The sequence below is a fragment of the Antechinus flavipes genome, chromosome 2 (genome assembly GCF_016432865.1).
Source record: "Antechinus flavipes isolate AdamAnt ecotype Samford, QLD, Australia chromosome 2, AdamAnt_v2, whole genome shotgun sequence".
Lineage (NCBI taxonomy): Eukaryota > Metazoa > Chordata > Mammalia > Dasyuromorphia > Dasyuridae > Antechinus > Antechinus flavipes.
Window position 1 is genome coordinate 370,336,271 of NC_067399.1, and position 21,020 is coordinate 370,357,290.

General features: G+C 34.1%; 1 protein-coding gene across 1 annotated transcript in view; it reads right to left on the bottom strand.

The window, feature by feature from the left end:
- Nucleotides 1-21,020, bottom strand: part of TDRD9 (tudor domain containing 9) — a 173,195-nt gene that overhangs the window by 29,679 nt on the left and 122,496 nt on the right. Inside the window, exons 21-24 of the mRNA XM_051978276.1 lie at nt 12,362-12,478; nt 10,644-10,751; nt 6,696-6,796; nt 1,294-1,467 (exon numbers count right to left, since the gene is read on the bottom strand). Coding sequence (XP_051834236.1) covers nt 1,294-1,467; nt 6,696-6,796; nt 10,644-10,751; nt 12,362-12,478 — 500 coding nt within the window. The remainder of the gene's footprint in view (nt 1-1,293; nt 1,468-6,695; nt 6,797-10,643; nt 10,752-12,361; nt 12,479-21,020) is intronic.

Sequence of the window (21,020 nt, forward strand, 5' to 3'; positions counted from 1 at the left end):
AGCTGATTAGATCTGGCTCCAGCATACCTCTAGATTAGACTTTATGCTTAACTTTACTAAATTCTTAGATTAAGTATCTTGACTCTGCTATATTCAGGGTAAAATGTATTAATTATTCTTCAATGCTCAGTGCCATCCATAAAATGCCATATATGCATTCATCCAAGCTACTGGTGAATATGTTATTAAATAGCACAGGGATAAACACATATCCTTGGAAGCATTTTTCTGCCAATTTCCTTCCACCCTGATAGTGAACATATTAGATCAGTCATTTATAACCAGTTATAAACCATTTATTTAAGTAATATTATCCAGTCCACCTCTCTGCATCTGTTCCATTATAATTAATAAATTCAGCATTCTCATCACTTCCAGTTTAGTAACCCTGTTAAAAAAGGAAATGAAGTTTGGAGAGAAACTTTAAGGTTTTCAAAGGGCTCTCTTCACAAGAACTCTAGTTCAAGTATTCTTATATTCATTTTACAAATGAGATCTAAAGGAAAATTCATATCTGTATCTTTTGACTTAAAAGTTATCAGTAGAACATGCTGATGTTCATTACAAATAATTTTCTATCACTGGACAGCAAAAAATGAGAAAGAACCTTTATTCTCACAGCACAAGGATAGACATGATCAACTGATACAATGTGATGAATGCTTGGAAGTAAGTCTAAAACCAGACAGCTTTAAAGAAAGATGAGACTTCCCCCCCCCCAAAAAAAAAAAAAAAAACAAGTTCTTTATGAAGCCTATATATGCATTTAAGAAAGTTTCAAGTTCAAGGCAAGAGGGTATGTGAGGGAGAGAAGGAGGGAGAGAGGGAAAGAGAGGGGCTGAGAGAGGGAAGAGAGAGGGGGAATAAAGGGGAAGAAGAAGGAGAGAGAGAGAGAGGGAAGAAGAAGAGAGGGGGAGAGAGAAGAAGAGAGCAGGAGAGAGAGAAAGAGAGAGAGGAAAGAGAGGGAAGAGAAGGAGGAAAGAGGGAGAGGAAGAGGGAGAGGGAGAGAAGTTAATTTCTACTGATAACACAACAGAGGAATTGGAGCAAAAGAGAAATTTCAGACTTTAACTCATATAACCCTAACCCTCTCAATTTATAGATAAGGAAATTGGGGCTTCTGAGACATTAAATGAAAACTGCCTGTTGTTTCAGGGGTTTAAAATACCAAATTCTGAATTCTAACTCAAGTCCTCTGACTCTCAAGTAGAGCATGCTATCTATCACACCAAATGGCCTTATAATATGAAAACTAACAAGCTAGCAGAAAGAAAAATGTGTCACCACTTTTACCTTGTGTTCCTCAGCTTTGTAACTGTTCCTCCTTGTACTTTGCCTTCGATTTCTTCACCAGCATGAACATTGAGTTCAAGTGAAACTTTTAGCTGAGACATCTTAATTGCCATATATACAGCAGGAAGAGTTTTAAATCTTTCTGTTGGATTACGAGAAAATTCCACAAATGCCCTATTCCCAAATAAAAAGAGTAAGTATTTATTCAAAAAAAGTATTAACTATACGTACTAACATCATTCCAGATCATTACCTAGTCTTCCTGAAACTCACAGCAATATTTCATTCTACAACTCATTAGCAGCATGTACTGAAGTGGGAGAGGAAGGGAAAGGAGATAAATGACTAAAAATGCAACTATATGTGTGTGTGTGTGTGTGTGTGTGTGTGTGTGTGTGTGTGTGTATATATATATATATTTACAATGAATATTATTGAATATAATTCTTGTATATTTCTCTACTTTATGTATTCTATGTTTTTAGATGATCAGGTACACACCTAAACTGGATCTACATTATTTTCTTTTTTCTTTCTTTTTTAAAATAATATTTCTATTTTGAAATATATACAAAAATAGTTTTCAACATTCTTCCCTTGCAAAACCTTGTGTTCCATATTTTTCTCCCTCTATTTCCCCTACCCTTCTCCCTAGACAGCAATACAATACATGTTAAACATATGCAATTGTTTTACACATTTCCACAATTATCATGCTGCACAAGAAAATCAGATCAAAAAGGAAAAAAAATGAGAAAACAAAAAGCAAGCAAACAAGTATATTGTGATCTACATTCAGTCCCCACAGTCTTCTCTCTGGGTGCAGATGGCTCTCTCCATTCACAAGTTTATTAGAATTAGCATGAATCATTTTGTTGCTGAAAAGAGCCCATGTCCATCAGAATTGATTATCACATAATTTTGTTGCGGCTGTGTACAATGTTCTCTTGGTTCTATTCATTTCATTTACAATCAATTAATATAAGTCTCTCCAGACCTGAAATCATCTGAAATAATCCTGCTGATAGTTTCTTCCTTTCTTTTCTTTTCTTTTTTGCTGAGGTAATTGGGGTTACTTGACTTACCCAGGGTCACACAGCTAGGAACTGTTAAGTGTTTGAGGCTACATTTTGAATTCAGGTCCTGCTGACTTCAGGGCTGGTGCTCTACTGCCGATGGTTTCTTATAGAACAATAATATTCCATAACATTCATATATCATAATTTATTTAGCCAATGCCCCAACTGATGGGCATCCACTCAGTTTCCAATTTTTTTGCCAGCACAGAAAGGGTTGCTATAAATATTTTTTGCAAATGTGGGTCTTCTTTTCCCTTTTTGTGATCTCTTTGGGATACAGTCCCAGTACAAACACAAAGGGTATGCACAATTTGGTAACTTGTTGAGCATAGTTCCAAATTGCTCTCCAGAATGGTTGGATTTACAATTGCACCAACAATTTATCAGTGTTCCATTTTTCCCATGTCCTCTCCAACATCTTTTCTTGTCATCTTAGCCAATATGAGGTGTAGTGGTACCTCAGAGTTATCTTAATCAGATCAATAGTGATTTAGAGAATTTTTTCATATGAATAGAAAGTTTTAATTTCGTCATCTGAAAATTGTCTATTCATATCCTTTGACAATTTATCAACTGGAAAATGGTTTGTAATCTTATAAATTTGAATCAATTCTCTATTTTAGAAATGAGGCTTTTATCAGAACTCTTGGATGTAAAATTTTTTCCCCCAATTTATTGCTTCTTTTCTAATCTTGTCTGCATTGGTTTTGTTTGTACAGAAACCTTTTAACTTAACGTAATCAAAATTATCCATTTTGCGTTTCAAAATGTATTCATTCCAGTTCTACTTTGGTCACAAATTCCTTTCTTCTCCACAAATCTGAGAGGTAGATTATCCTTTGTACTTTTAATTTGTTTATGGTATCACTTGTTATGCCTAAATCATGATCCCATTTTAACTTTATATTAGTATAGGGTGTTAGGTATTGGTCAATGCCTAGTTTCTGCCATTTTATTTTCCAATTTTCTCAGCAATTTTTTTTTCAAATAGTGAGTTCTTATCCCAGAAGTCTTTGGGTTTATCAAACACTAGATAACTATAGTCATTAACTTGTGTCTCATGAACCTAACCTAGTCTATTTCTTACTGTAACTTTATTATATGGTTTTAGCTCTGATAGGCTAGGCCATCTTCATTTGCATTTCTTTTTCATGAATTCCCTTGAAATTCTTGACCTTTTGTTCTTTCAGATGGGTTTGCAATATTTTCACCTCCATTACTTAATTACAATATGTCGATGCAGGTCTCAAAGAAAGCCAAAGATCTACTAAGAATACTAGTAAATGCCTGAACCAGGACAGAACCCATCTGTTTTGCCTTCTAGTTCGAGGTTCTTTCCACTACAATACACTTCCTACTTTCCAAAACATTTTAAAATGTTAGCATTTATGTTAAAAAAGAATCTTTCATTTATGGAGGAAATTGTTAATTAAGTCACAGAAAACTAAGGTAGTAGAGGTTTCTGCGAAGACTTGGCGCCAAGAAAGAATTGCAACTTAAGTTCTTATTAAGTCTTTGCTATTAAAATGAGATCTTTATTTAAATAAATTCAAAGTACTACATCTGGGATTACTTGTAGAATGTAAGTAAAAATTATTAATAAAGGTCTTATAATTCTCATCTCATGCCACCCTTGAGTCATATTCTTATTGTAGTAGGATTAAGGGGTCATGTGTCTTAAGTCAAAATTTGAACTCAGATCTTTCTGACTCAAAATGGCATCTATCCACTATGCCACACTATCTATATAAAATCTATGCAGGACTTTGTTCTGCTTGATCCCAGATAACAGAACTAGGAACCAATGGATTGAAATTGCATTATTAGGTTTAATTCAAGGAAAGGACTGCTATCAAGGAAAGAACTGCTAATAATCAGAGCTCAAAGGAGAATGGACTTTCTTGGAAAGCAGCATATTCTTTGCTCTGATCTTCAGGCTAAAGCTAGATGATTACTAGTTGGGGATATCATAGAGAGGATTGTGGTTAGGTAGGAGCTGGACTATATGGCCTTAGAGGTCTGAAAAACATAGTTGCCTAAGAATGGATTGAACTCACCACTCACCTTTCCCAGGCCAATAAAATACCTGAGACTGACCAGACACAGTCACTTCCAGTCTCTGATTATTACATAGATCTCCCAAAGTAATCCACCTTCAACCCTCCCCCCTAGACTGCCAGGCTTTAAAAAAAATTAATTTATTCATTTTAGGTACATTTTAAGATTGTACATATATGTACATTCATTTTTAAAAATACATTTCCATATAAGTCATGTTGGGAGAGAAAAATCAGAAAAGAGATAATCATGATAAAAAGGAGAAAAGGAAGAAAAAAAGATGAATCTGATTTACACTCAATCTCTATAGTATCTCTCTGGATGAGGATGGCATTTTCCATCCAGTTTATTTATTGGAAATGCCTTGGATCACTGAATTGCTGAGAAGAATCAAATCTATTCACAGTTGATTATCACACAATTTTGTTGCTGTGTACAATATTTTCCTGGTTCTACTTGCTTCATTCAACATCAGTTTATGTAAATCTTTCCAGGCTTTTCTAAAATCAGTCTATTTATCATTTCTTATAGAACAATAATATTCTATTACATTAATAAACCATAACTTATTCAGCCATTTGACAACTGATGGGCATCCACTCATTTTCCAATTCTTTGCTACCACAAAAAGAGCTGCTACAAACATTTTTGCACATGTAGGTCCTTTTCCCTCTTTTATGATTTCTTTAGGATAAAAGATCCAGTATTAAGTATAGCCAGGTTCTCTTTGTGGACTTTTGCTTGTTATATAAAACAACTTACGTAGGGAAGTGGTGAGCTTCTAAAACCCTCCCACCTGAAGCACAATCATTCTCTGTCTTGGTACCCCATATAAACCCTGTTCCCAGCTCCCCACTTTGGGTACTTGCTCTGGGGCACTCTAATTACAACTCACCTAACCCTGATTAAAGATCTCAATTTTGTTGTATTGTTTTCATTTAAAATTCCCATTGACTTCCAATTCTGATGATTATGTGATTAGATATGATCATGTATATGATGAGACTATAAAAATACCCCAGCCTAACATTTTATAGTTTTGTAAATTGAGACCCAGGCAAAGTAAAAAGACTTGTTCGTGGCTGCATAGCAAATAAATAGTAAAATTGTAACTTGAACTCATTTCTTCTGAGTGTTAAGTCCAAAAATTTACTATACAATATTGTCTTTGCTTTTGCCAGCTTGAAGTACTATACCAGTGTCAGATCCAATAAAATGAGCCTAAAATGCCTTTTCTTCTTAGGTATGGGAAGCAACAACAGATTTGTAGAATTTGAATTTGTTGTAAAGATTAAACAAGGAAATAGTATAATAACAGGTAGGGTCGAGATGCCTAGGCAGATGAAAGGGGCAAATAGATTTTCGTTCATTTTTTCTCTCAAAGGAATGGAATTTCTGGGAGTTTGAGAATTTCTTCTGGGGGATAGATGTAGATTATTTCAATACCGATATCCTAGGATAGTGGATAAGATTGCAAGAGTGATGAGGATTTTTATATTTAAGCATGGGGCAATTTGGAATAGGATAGATGTGGGAGCAATTTTTTTGTCATGTTAGGAGGATTATTCCTGTTAGGAGTGGGTTTCCTTGTGTTACTTCTGGTACTCAGAATGGAATGGAGCGAGGTCTAGTTTGATTGATAGAGCTAGGTTTATTGAGATGGAGGCTCATTGGTCAGAGTTGAAATAGTGTTCATCAGTTTGTTGACCTTGCATTGCAAATGATGGCAAATATTATTATTATGGAGGCAGTGGCTTGAGTGAGGAAATATTTTGTGGCGGCTTCTGGGGTGCGTGGGGTGTCTGGGGCAGTTATTAAGGGAATGATGGCTAGTGTGTTGATTTCTAAACCTATTCAAGCAGTAAACCAGTGGTTGCTGAATAAGGTTCCCAGTGACTTGGCTAGCAATAAGAATTTAACAAATCTTTATTGTCCATCACTTGCTGCGAATAAGAAACCCAAGACATCAAAAAGTGGCTTCTTCATCAGTGTTCAGGTTATTCAAGACTGTGAGAGAAAACATAAACACTTGCTACTTTTACAATAAAAGAAATGAGACAAAGACAGAACACCACAACTTATTTGCATCAGTCTTCTAAATAAATATTCTGTGTCAAAGCTAATGCATCAAAGTTGTCCCTACCATTATAAGATACAGGATCAGTGAATCTTCTTTATTTTCCTATATTGTTACATATTTCTATATATAACTATTATTTTCCCATATAACTATGCCATGAATGACAAAAATAAAGCACTACTTACTTTGTACCATCAAATACAATGGATTTTACTTGACCACATTGCCTAAAGAGAGATTGAAGTTGTTTGTAGTAGATAAATCCATATGGAGGAATATGCTTCAGCTGTTTAAAACATAAATGACACCTTCTTTTAAAATTTACCACAGGATGATTATTCACTAACATTAATTAAATACCTACTATGTGCAGGGCACATGGTACTGAATATTTAAAGAACTTAAAAATAAATTGAAAGTTTATTCTCAGGTTCCATGGGAAAAATTTTATTCAATAGGGACTTTTAAAAATTTATAATCAAATTAAAAATTATAAATTAAGTTGTCCACTAAGAAAAGTTCATTTTTGCCTTTAAAGAAATTATACAATTCTAACACAATAAAAGTTCAAAAATAGACAAACTTTTAAAAACAGCTTCAAAATAATTTAGATAAGAAAAATTTACTTAAGTTACATTTCTATAAAGGAAAAATTAAAGGAAATTTTGACTTTGAAGTAGAAAGTATTCAGAATTCTCTTTGAGTTTATAGTGTTCCAATTAGAAAAAAAAATTATTTAAGTCACTACCATGAGCTTTTGACACTGCTTAGTAGGGTCTCTTTAAACCTATAGCAAAGTAGTTTTATAAACTTTAAACCTTTTTTGCTACATAGATATCTTCTGTAGTGTTATATATATTATTACTACTAATTTTGGTTACCAGAAGGCATGTCTAACTTAGATTCCTCATTTTAAAACAATTTACCCTAATGCATATACATATTTAATAATATTAAATATTTTGAAATATGCCAAAGAGTAACATTATACAACTTTCATTGGTAAATAATCTGTGTTGAATAATTCTCAGTCAGAAAAACTATGTTTTCCTCAAAGTAATATGAAGGAAGAAGATTCTGACTGGCATGGTATCAATGATGAAAAGTTGGTTACTTTTTTAAAATTATAAGTTGTCATATAATAATTGAAGACTATTATTATTCAAATCCCTCAGAAGTTTCTTTTGTCCAAACTAGATAATTTTAGTTCCTTTAACTTCATATTTTATTGTCTGTGTCTTCATTGATTTGTTTCATTTTAATTGTAAGATCAAACCCAAATTCTAAGTGCTGGTAATCAAAAATTAAAATGCCAAGCATCTAAATTATGAAGATGAATTGGCAAAAGTTGGACACGAGGATAGGAAAATCTTAAAATTCTATTTTAAAATGGTTGGATGGATAAGTTCTGCCCTCAGAATTAATATAATTCCAATTAATATAATCAAAAGGCTTAGATACTTCAATTAAATCAATGAAAAATCCAATCTGGATATGGATTTCCCATTAAGATGGATACCCAACCAGAACCAGACCATCAACTTTTTTCTGCAAAAACCTGAAATTCCAACAAATAATGATCAGGAAACCCATTAAGAAACCACAATAAATTACTTCTGCCATCTCAGAATTGTAACAGCAGCAGCAACAAGAAGAATGCAGAACAGTAATCAAGATGGTGACAGGCCTTGAGCCGACAACTATCAGCAGTACCACATCAACCAAGAAGCCAACAAGCAATTGCAAAGGCCAGCAGCCTTCCAGTTTAACTAGCAAAAAGCCAAAGATAAGCTTTCAAGACTGCAAGAGCTAATAAGAGCCTAAGGCTTTCCAAGAAAGGACACCAGAGTGGGCATGGCAGCAGTCAAGACTAATACAGACCAGACGCAAGAACACTGAGATCACAAACACTTTGTCCTAAAATGCAATAAGAAGGGCCATAAAGATCCAGAACTCATTCTTAAGGATCCAAGGAGGCATAATCTTGGGAGGTGGTGGTCAATACAGAAACCCAGGCAGGACCAACCAACCACCCCATTCAAAAAATAAATAGGGCAGAGCCTGGCATTTGTTCCAAAGTCTCTGCTCAGAAACTAAAGCTAAAAAGATGGCAACACCAACCAGCATTTAAAATGATTATACAACAGCAACAAGATTATGTGATGATGAAAATCTGATGGATGTAGCTCTTTTCAACAATGAGATGATTCAGGTCAATTCCAATAGACTTGTGATGGAGAGAACCATCTGCACTCAGAGAGAGGACTATGGGGACTGAATGTGGATCATAATATAAAATTCTCACTTTTTTGTTGTTGTTTGCTTACATTTTGTTTTCTTTCTCATTTTTTCCCTTTTTGATCTGATTTTTCTTAGTCAGTATGATAAATGTGTAAATAATGTATAGAAATACTATTGGATTACTATATTGGATTACTTGCTGTCTAGGGGAGAGAGTAGGAGGGAAAGAAGGGAGAAAAATTTGGAATACAAGGCTTTGCAAGGAAGAATGGTGAAAACTATCTTTAACATATATTTTGAAAATAAAAAACTATTAAAAAAAACAAAAATTATTGTACATATAGATCTCTAAAAAAAGAAGTAGCTTTCTAAAAGTGGCACACAATTATGCAAAAGGAAAATATTTTTTTCCACAAAGATGATGTGAATACCTAGGAGAAATGAACCAAGAGAAAACCAATTAAAATAAAAGCTAGGAAAACAAGAATTGTGAGATTGACTTAAAAGAGAAAGTAATAAAATTCATCCAAAAAATAAATGCTCAGAAAACTAGAATACACTGAACAACATGAAACAGCAAAAAATACTAGAACAAAATCAAAAGATTAAAGAACACAGAAAATTTAATATACATCAAAAGCAAATAATCTAGAAAACATTATGAAAGACAAATAAGAATCCCTGAAAACCATGAGAAACAAAAACAATGTGGACCTTTAAAAGAAGTCATAAATGGAACTGCTTCAAATCAATAAAAACAAGAAAATAACGTAAAGATAGAAAGAATCCATCAATCACCTCCAAAAAGGAATCCCAAAAGTATCCTCAAATGTCATAGCCAAATTCATCATCAAAAATAATACATCAAAAATATTACAAATATAAATCTGTACAAAAATCTCAGACCAATTAGACAATCAGCAAAGAAAATGAGGCATATCTACTGGGTCAAGGAATTAGAATTCTGGACAATGTGGTGTCTACTCAGAGATGTCCAGGGAGAGAGGGGAGAAAGGAGATTCTTCTAGGGTTTAGTTATGGTAAACAGAAGGAAAGAAGATACTCTGAATATATTGAACAGTCAAACTTCAGACTTGAAGGCAGTTAGAAAGTGTTATTCAAAGCAAAGATTCCCAAGAGTTAGGAGAAGAGAACCAAGAGACTCAGAGATTTGGAACAAGCATCCAAAAGAAATTCAAGTACTAAGGAGCCACAGTCAAAGATATTACAAGAAATTTTTATTATATAAATTCCAAAAGGCAAAAGATATGTGCTTACACCCAAAAATTACTTACTCTGAAAAAGTGATTACTATCCTATCCAACAGAATAAAATAAATGGATTATTAATAGAATGGAGGACTTTCAAGTCAACTCTTTTTATGTGATATGTGGGCAAAATGAGCCACAAGCTGGGGAAAGGGAAAGTCACAACTGTAGCACTGCTTTACAAATATTAACTCATTTTAGACTGACAATAATTCTAGAAGGTAGGTACTCTTGTTAGGGTTAGAGTGAAACTGAGGAAAACAAGCAAGGCTGAGGCTAGACCTGAAGTTAGTCTTCCTGACTACCAGTCCAGATCTCCATTTACTATCCTATCTAGAAAATTTTATACTAAATATTCTTAAGTAAATGCCTTTTTCTAAAAACCAATTCAAGTGGCTGATTTTTAATGGGAAGTACATAGTATGGGGATTGTAATTGACATAAATTATGTTAGTTACAATCCAGCAAATGTGAAAAGGGGAAAAACAGCCTTTTAATGAGCTACATTCACCTATTTATTTTAAGTCAAAAATCATACCTAAGTATTTCAGGAAACATGTCAATATTCTTCTTACTCATTTATTGCTAAGTATATACTGAAGGCTATTTTGAACATTAACCTACCACTACAGTTGTTTTAGGATCTTTGCCAGCAAGCTCCCTTATTGCCATTTCCTCATCAGGTTGTCCAAAAGTAAAGTAATTTGGGTAGAAAGCACCAGCCAATACAACCTCAAAAAAAAAAAAAAAAAAAAAAAAAAAGAGAGAGAGAGAGAGATTTCCTTTAGTCAAACAGAAGAAATACAAATAATCACATTTTCTAATCTATTCCTTGACTTTTATAGATAGTCTAATTAAAATGTAGAATTTTCACATTGAAACAAAGCTTCATACTTCTTAAATTAAAAATAAAGGTCTTTGCTTTTGAGATTGAAAGGAATTACTAAAATAAAATAATTACGCATATGATAACATTTAAGTATATATCATCATTCCCTAGAATTTGAGGCATTTTATTGTGGAGGATAATAGTAGTGAAACAACCAGTTCCTATGCCATTAAATCAATAAATGTTACAGGGAAGGTCCCCTCTTTCTTCATTTTTAGATAACGTTCCTGTTTACAGCACATAGATACTCTAAGAAAAAACCCTCTTCCACTTATTTCTAATAAGCACTTTTAGAGAGGTATCATCTTTAAGATATTCTTACTTAATTTTAAATTGTTTAATTTTCAATCAAGGCTTTCTCTAAAACGTGCCCTTTTCCCATTTAGACAAATATTCTTGTTGTGTCCTGTCAAATTCCTACATACCCACCTCTTAAAACCAAACTTTTAAAAAGATGTCATAGGATACTCCTCAGACATCATGAAGAGAAAGAAACTAACTACCTTTTTTCTTCTAGAAAATACTCCAATGGAACATTTCCAAAGATCCCATGTGGTCAAGCTTCCTTAATCTAGTGCTTTATACCTCTGCAATCTTCCACCCTCTCTGAAATTTCAGTATTTATAGATATCAAAAAAAGAGTATTTACTATTAGATACCATATTGAGTATTTGATTAATTACCCTTCCCATTAAATACTTTACCTAAAAAACAAACAAGAATTTGACAGACACGTGGACAGGCAGATAACCTGTTCCCCAAAATGGCCCTGAAATTAATCTCTCAGTTAGTTATGGGATACCTTAAGCCATAAAAATTTATTTATTAAGTGTAATTTTCTTTAGTGCACAACTGTTTTTGCCTTCCTTTGTATTTCCAAAATTTAGCACAATGCCTGAAAATCAGTAAATGCTTGATGTGCTTGATGATTCAATTGTTGACCAGCTTTACCAGCTTACAAGCTATCCGTCTTCTCTAAAAATATTCCACATTCAATCTCTTTTATGGTCATATCTAAGAGGCAAGTAAAAGGATTATGAGCTCCTCCAACACCATAATAGGGCAGAAAGCAGAAGTGTGCTGGAGCCAGAGCCTAAGGTGAATACTTTAATACATCAGCAAACAGTAGTTACTACAAACCAGAATTTGACTTATTGTTTTGTTAAACTGTTTTGTTAGACTTAATAAACTGTAAGTATGTATGCATACATTAACCTTTCTTTTTATTAAAATATCAGCACACTCTTATACACACTGCTTAATAACAAAGCTGTATGTCTAGTAACTATGGTCAACAATAGCAAAAACAAACAAACAAAAAACAACAACAACAAAAAACCAAGGAATTATATATACTGCTTTAAGGTTTGCAAAATGCTTTACATTTATTATCTCACTTGAGATTCACAATATCCCTGGGGAGAAGAGGACAAAAATGGGATGGCCCAAATACCTGCAGGATAAATCGCTGTTTATAAACATATTCATGGTCCATCACGGGTCTCTGAGTATCAACACACATGTTGAATTGTGTGATTCGATTTTTCAGTTCTTCATATAACTCAGCCACCTAAAAGGAAGTTATATTTAAGAATAATTTTCTTTGAATGAAAATCCTTAAAGTGTGACACACTTGTGGGACAGAACTAGGATGGCAGAAAAAAAGGAAAGGAAAACTTTTTCTTTTCTTTTCTTTCTTTTCTCTTTTGCTTTGCCAAGTAAGGCAAACAATGGTGATACTGACTGACTATATCAAAAAAGGAGGAGGAAAGGAAAACTAAGGGCTTCAAAGAAGCTGAACAGCTTACATCCCTATATAGAAAGAAGATAGCTGTAATTTTTATTATAGCTTTTTATTGACAAAACATATGCATGGTTAATTTTTCAACATTGACCCTTGCAAAAACTTCTGTTCCAACTTTTCCCCTCCTTCCCTCCATTCTCTCCCCTAGATGGCAGGTAGTCCCATATATGTTAACTATGTTAAAGTATATGTTAAATACAATATATGTATACATATTTATATAGTTATCTTGCTGCACAAGAAAAATTGGATTTAGAAAGAAGATAAAAATAACTTAAAAAAACAAAAATGCAAGCAAACAATAACAGAAAGAGTAGAAATGCTATGTTGTGGTCCACACTCATTTCCCAGTGTTTTTTTGCTGGGTGTAGCTGGTTCTATTTATTATTGAACAAATGGAACTGATTTGGTTCATCTCATTGCTGAAGAGAGCCACGTCTATCAAAATTGATTATCATATAGTATTGTTGTTGGAAGTATATAATGATCTCCTGGGTCCTGCTCTTTTCACTCAGCATCAGTTCATGTAAGTCTCTCCAAGCCTCTCTGTATTCATCCTGCTGGTCATTTCTTACAGAACAATAATATTCCATAACATTCATATGCCACAATTTATTCAACCATTCACAAACTGATGGGCATCCATTCAATTTCTAGTTTCTAGCCATTACAAAAAGGGCTGCCACAAAAATTTTTGCACATATAGATCCCTTTCCCTTCTTTAATATCTCTTTGGGATATAAGCCCAGAAATAACACTGCTGGATCAAAAGGTATGCACAGTTTGATAACTTTTTGAACATAGTTTCAAATTGCTCTCCAGAATGGTTGGATCTGTTCACAACTCCACCAACAATGCATCAGTGTCCCAGTTTTCCCACATCCCCTCCAACATTCGTCATTATCTGACAGGTGTATAGTGGATACCTGTAATTATTTTAAAAATTAATTCTAATAATACAGCTAGAAGGAGTATACATAGAGTATAAATATAAGATGAATTTGAGGGAATGACAAAATAGAAACTAAGGGTTGAGAAAGAAGTACATCGATGGATACAGAAAGAAGGGAGAAGTAGAACTAGATAAATTATTTCACATGAAAATGCATGAAAATCCTGTTACAATGGAGGAAGGGCAGATGGGCATCACTTGAACTTTATTTTCATCAGTATTAGCTCAGAGAGAAAATACACACAATCAACTGAATATAGAAATTGATCTTACCTGACATGGAAATAAGAGGGGAGGAGATTAAGTAAAAGTGGGAGAAGGGGAGAGGAAGAGAGGGCAGGCTGGGAGAGGTGGTAGACAAAATGATGAAGAGGGATGATAGGGTGGAAGGAGAGAGAGGAAACAACAGGAAGAAAAAGATGGTGAAGGGAAATACATTATCTCTAGTAATCTAAACTGTGAAAGTGAATGGGGTGGACTATCCTATAAAACAGAAAGAGATAGCAGAGTGGCTCAAAAAAGCAAAATTCTAAAATATGTTGTTTACAAGAAACAGGCTTGAAACAGAAACACATGTCGAATAAAGGTAAGAGGTAGAGCAGAATTTATGCTTCAGCGGAAATAAAAAAACAAAACAAAACAAAACCAACCAATCAAAAAAACAGGCACAGAGATCCTGATCTCAAAGGAAAAGCAAAAAGAGATCTAATTGAAAGAGATAAGGAAGGAAACTACTTCTTGCTAAAAAGTACAAGAGACAATGAAGTAGTATCAATACTAAACATATATGCACCGAGTGACATAGCATCCAAATTCTTTTTTTTTTTAATTATAGCTTTTTATTTACAAGATATATGCATGGGTAATTTTTCAGCACTGGCAATTGCAAAACCTTTTGTTCCAATTTTTGCCCTCCTTCCCCTCATCCCCTCCCCAGATAGCATCCAAATTCTTAAAGGAAAAATTAAGTGAGTTATAGATTCATTACCCAAAAATATCTCTTTAGCATTATAACCTGTAAAAATGTTTTGATTATATTAAATTAAAAAAAGCTTTTGTACAAACAAAACCAATGCAACCAAGATTAGAAGAAAAGCAGAAAACTGGGAAACAATTTTTATAACAAGGTCTTTGATAAAGACCTCATTTCTAAAATATATAGAGAACTGAGTCAAATTTATAAAAATACAAGCCATTTCCCAATTGATAAATAGTCAAAGGATATGAGCAGGCAGTTTTCAGATGAAGAAATTAAAGTTATTTATAGGCACATGAAGAAGTGCTCTAAATCACTTTTGGTTAAATAAAGGCAAATTAAAACAACTCTGAAGCATAAACTCATATCTATTAGACTGGCTCAAATGACAAAAAAGGAAAATGATAAATGTTGTAGAATATGTGGGAAAATTGGAACACTAATGCACTGTTGGTGAAGCTGTGAAATGATTCAACCATTCTGGAGAGCGATTTAGAACTATGCCCAAAGGGTCATCAAAGTGTGCACAACTTAATTCAGTAGTCTCACTTCTGGGTCTTAATCCCAAAGAGATCAAAAAAGAGACAAAAGGACCATGTGCAAAAAATGTTTGCAGCAGCTCTTTTTGTGGTGGCAAAGAATTGGAAATTAAGGAGATGACTCATCAACCAGGGAATACTTGAATAAGTTGTAATATATGAATATAATGGAATATTACTGTTCTTTAAAAAATGACTTTCTTTTTCTTTTTTTTATTATAATTTTTTATTGACAGTACCTATGCACAGGTAATTTTTACAACATTATCCCTTACATTCACTTCTGTTCTGATTTTTCCCTTTCCTCCCCTCCCTAAATGGCAGGCAGTCTTATACATGTTAAATAAATTATAGTATATCCTAGATACAATATATGTGTGCAGAACCGAATAGTTCTCTTATTGCACAGGAAAAACTGGATTCAGAAGGTAAAAATAACTTGTGAAGAAAAGCAAAAATACAAACAGTTTACACTCATTTCTCAGTGTTCCTTCTGGGTGTAGCTGATTCTGTCCATCATTTATCAATTGGAATTGAATTAGATCTTCTCTTTGTCAAAGATATCCACTTCCATCAGAATACATCCTTATATAGTATTGTGGTTGAAGTATATAATGATCTCCTGGTCCTGCTCATTTCACTCAGTATCAGTACATGTAAGCCTTTCCAAGCCTCTCTGTATTCAATAACTTTCTTTTTCAAAAAAAGCTTGGAAAGACTTACATGAACTGATTTTGAGGAAGTGAGCAGAATCAACATTGTTAACAATGTGAGATGATCAACTGTGACAGACTTAGCTCTTCTCAGGAATGTGGTGACCCAAGAAAATTCCAACAGACTTGGGATGGAAAATGCCATCCATTGATTTCAGAAAGGCCTGGAGAGACTTATATGAACTGATGCCGAGTGAAATGAGGAAGACCAGGAGATTATATACTTCAATCACAATATTATATGATGATCAATTCTGATGAACGTGGCCCTCTTCAACAATGAGATGAATCAAATCAGTTCCAATAGAGCAGTAATGAATTGAACCAGCTACACCCAACAAAAGAACTCTGGGAGATGACTATGAACCACTACATAGAATTCCCAATCCCTCTATTTTTGTCCACCTTCATTTTTGATTTCCTTCACAGGTTAATTGTGCACTATTTCAAAGTCCGATTTTTTTTTTGTACAGCAAAATAACTGTTTGGACATGTATACATATGTTGTATTTAACTTATACTTTAACATATTTAACATGTATTGGTCAACCTGCCATCTCAGGGAGGGGGTGGGGAGAAGGAGGAGAAAAATTGGAACTAAAGGTTTTGCAACTGTCAATGCTAAAAAATTACCCATGCATATATCTTGTAAATAAAAAACTTTAATAAAAAAAAAGAAAATGCCATCTATATCCAGAGAGAGAACTACTAACACTGAATGTGGGTTGAAGCATAGTGTTTTCAAATGTTTGTTTGTTTGTTTGCTTTTTTTTTCTCATTTTTTTCCCCTTTTGGTCTGATTTTTCTTGCAAACACGACCAATATGGAAATATATTTAAAAGGATTATTGCACATGTTTAACCTATATCAGACTGCTTGTTTTCTTGGGGAAGGAAGAGGCAAGGGAGAGAGGGAGCAAACTTTTGGAACAAAAAGTCTTTATAAAAATGAATGCTAAAAATGATCTTTACATGCATTTGGAAAAATAAAATCCTACTGAAATTAGGAGAGAAAAAAAAGAGATTATCAAAGAAAACTGCCCTGATATTCTATTTTGTAAAATAGAAATTGAAAGACTCCACCAATCACCTCTTTTGTTTTTGTATTTTTAAATTATAACTTTTTATTGACAGAACCTATGCCTGGGCAAATTTTTACAACATTATCCCTTGCACTCACTTCTGTTCCGACTTTTCCTCTCCCTCCTTTTACCCCCTCCCCCAGATGGCAAGCAGTCCTATACATGATACATGTTGAATATGTCACCGTATATCCTAGATACAATATATGTGTGTAGAACCGAAGTTCTCTTGATCAATCACCTCTTAAAAGAAGTCCCAAAATGAAAATTCTCAGGAATGTTAGAACCAAATTCCAGAGCTTCAAGGTCAAGGAAAAAATATTGCAAGCAGCCAGAAAGAAACATATCCAAGTTATCATAGAGCCACAGTTAGGACATCACAAGATTTGGCAGCTTTTACATTAAAGGAGCTGAGGACTTGGAATAAGATATCCCAGAGCGCAAACAACCTAGGATTACAACTAAGAATGACCTCTCCAGCAAAAGTGAGTATAATCCTTCAGGGGAAAAATGGATATTTAATAAAATTGAGCGCTTTCAAGTATTCCTCATGAAAAGACCAGAGTTAAATAGAAAATATTATTTTAAAATATAAGACTCTAGGGAAGCATAAAAAGGTAAACAGGAAAGGGAAAACATAAAGAGACTTAATAAGGTTAAATTGTTTACATTACTATGGAGGAAGATGATACTTATCACTCACATGCACTTTCTCATTATTAGGACATATATAGATAGATGCCACATATAGATAGACTGCAGAAGTATGAATTGACAATATTGGGACGAAATATAGAAAAAACAAGGGGTGTGAAAGTATACCTTAGGGAAAAGGGTGTAAAGGTCTGAAACTCTTGAGTTGATACACTGAGGTCGGACAACCAAGCACTTTAGGCTAATTACCAATTGGACAGTACACTATAAGCATATGCTTGGAAAATGGCCCTTCCCACTATTCTGTGCTAGTTCGATAACTGGTGTATACAGAGAACTGTAGGAGGGACTAGGGGGTGGAGGAGTAAGACTAGCCAGAGTCACTTCTAAGCAGGAGATGAAGAGGAGAGGTTGTGGAGATTCTGCATCCATCCAATTCACTCCTACCCCTAAAGAGCAAGAATAAAGACCAAGGACTTTTGCTTATCCTGACTCCAGCTGATTCTAAGGCATCCAGGGTGTTAACTCAGTCTTCACAAAAGGGAAAAGAAAAGGTGGAATGAGGTAAATTATCTCACATAAAAAAGGTAAAAAGAGCTTTTACAAGTAAAGCAAAAGTTGGAGGAGATTATGGGAAAAGTTTGGCCCTTACTTTCACCAGAAGTATTCATTTGGGTATATAAATCTATATTATTTTACAGGAAAATTAAGAGGGAAAGAAGGTAAAAGAAAAATACTACTTCACATCTATTACAATGGCTAATAAGGCAGAAAAAGAAAATGATAAATGTTGGAGGGGATATGGGAAAATTGAGACACTAACGTACCACTGATGGAGTTGTGAAATGATTAATTCAATCACTCTGGAGATTTGAAACCATGCCCCAAAACTATAAAACTATGCATGCCCTTTGACCCATTAATACCACTACTAGGTCTGTATCCCAAGAAATTTTTTTTATTATAGCTTTTTATTTACAAGATATATGCATGGGTAATTTTTTAGCATTGACAATTGCAAAACATTTTGTTACAATTTTTCCCCTCTTTACCCCCATTTTTCCTCCCCCAGATGGCAGGATGACCAATACATATTATATATGTTAAAGTATATGTTAAATACAACATATGTATAAAATGTCCATAGTTATTTTGCTGTACAAAAAGAATCGGATTTTGAAATAGAGTACAATTAACCTGTGAAGGAAATCAAAAATGCAGGTGGACAAAAATAGAGGGATTGGGAATTCTATGTAGTGGTTCATAGTCATCTCCCAGAGTTCTTTCATTGGATGTAGCTGGTTCAATTCATTACTGCTCTATTGGATCTGATTTGGTTCATCTCACTGTTCACTGTTCATCTCACAGGGTCACATCCATCAGAATTGATCATCACACAGTATTGTTGTTAAAATATATAATGATCTCCTGGTCCTGCTCATTTCACTCGGCATCAGTTCATTTAAGTCTCACCAGGCCTTTCTGAAATCATCCTGTTGGTCATTTTTTACAGAACAATAATATTCCACAACATTCATATACCACAATTTATTCAGCCATTCTCCAACTGATGGGCATCCATTCAGTTTCCAGTTTCTGACCATTACAAAGAGGGCTGCTGTGATGACCACATATTTTAAAATCAGCCAGAGTCAGGAATTCAGGTTAAGGGCAAAATCTTCAATCTTTATTCTTTTTGAGGTGAAGGGGGATTGCAATAGCAATATGGGCAGCTGTGACAGGAAACCAGCCAGCAGAAGTGAAGGGGGATCACGATAGCAATGTGAGCAGCTGCTACAAGAAACCTGCCAGCAGACCCTCCCTGCCTCTCTTCCTGCCACTCAGCCTCCACCCACCAAAATCGTCATTTCCTATACAACACATCAGGATTTGCACAACGAATGGGCAGGGGCCATTCTTTCTTCAATCATATATATTAATAGAGTATGATCCAATTACTATTTAGCCTCACGTGCTTGGGACCTCAGTGCATCAACTTGAGCTTCAGTCCATTACAGGCCACCATAAACATTCTTGCACATATAGGTCCCTTTCCCTTCTTTAAGATCTCCAAGAGATTTTTTATAAAAGAAAAAGGACTTTTGTGTACAAAAATTAACACCTCTTTTCTGTTGGCAAAGAATTGGAAACTCAAGGAATGCTCATCAATTGTGGGATGGCTGAAGAAGTTGTGGTATATGATTGTGATGGAAAACTATTGTGCTATAAGAAACAATGAGCAAGAAGCTCTCAGAAAAACTAACTGTAAAGGACTTGTAATGAAAAATGTTATCTGTTCCCAGAGAAAGAACTAATTGAGTCTGAACACAGACTGAATCATACTTTTTTTTTTTTACTTTATTTTTCCTAATTTTCTTTTCTTGTCTATTTTCTTTTACCTTAACTAATATAGAAATATTTTTACATGATTATTTATGTATAACCAATAACAAATTTCTTGCCTTCTCAATGGTGGGTAGGTGGTACAGGGAAGGAAGAAAGAGAATTTGGAATTCAAAATTTAAAATGAATGCTAAAACTTTTTTTTTTTTAACATGTAATTGGGGAAAAATAAAAGTGCTGCCATTTCACACTTCTCAGATTGGTCATGATGACAGAAAAAGATAATGACAACTATTGGAGGATGTGGGGAAAAACTGGGACATTAATGCATTGCTGATGGAGTTGTGAAATAATCCAACCATTCTGGAGAGCAATCTAGAACTATGCCCAAAAGGCCATCATACTATGCATACACGCTTTGATCCAGAAGTCTCACTACTGAGTCTGTATACCAAAGAGAATATAAAAGAGGTGCCCACTAAGAGAACACTGTTCACATCAACAAGATTATGTGATGGTCAACTATGATATACCTGGCTCTTTTTCAACAATGAGGTGATTCAAGGCAAATCCGAAAAATTTGGGCTGGAAAATGCCAATTACATATCCAGATAGCGCTATGGACACCGAATATGGATTGGAACACAGTATTTTCACCTTTTTGCTGCTGTTCTTTGTTTGCTTGTTTATTTTTCCTTTCTCATGGTTTTTTTTTCCCCCTTTTAAATTTGATTTTTTTATGTAATATGAGAAATATGGAAATATGTTTAGAAGACTGGTGCCTGTTTAACCTATATCAGATTGCTGGCTATGTTGGAGAGGGAAAAGAAGAAAAAAATTTTGGAACACAAAGTTTTGCAAAGGTGAATATTGAATACTATCTTTGCATATAGTTAGAAAAGTAAAATACTATTACAAATTATGTTACAGAGGATATAACTTTGTAGGAGGGATGTGGGGTAAAATTAGGAGATGTATAACCAAAAGAGCAATAAAGTTTATTTTTTTTTAATTAAGAAAGAAAAAGAAAAAGCACTAAATATATTTTTT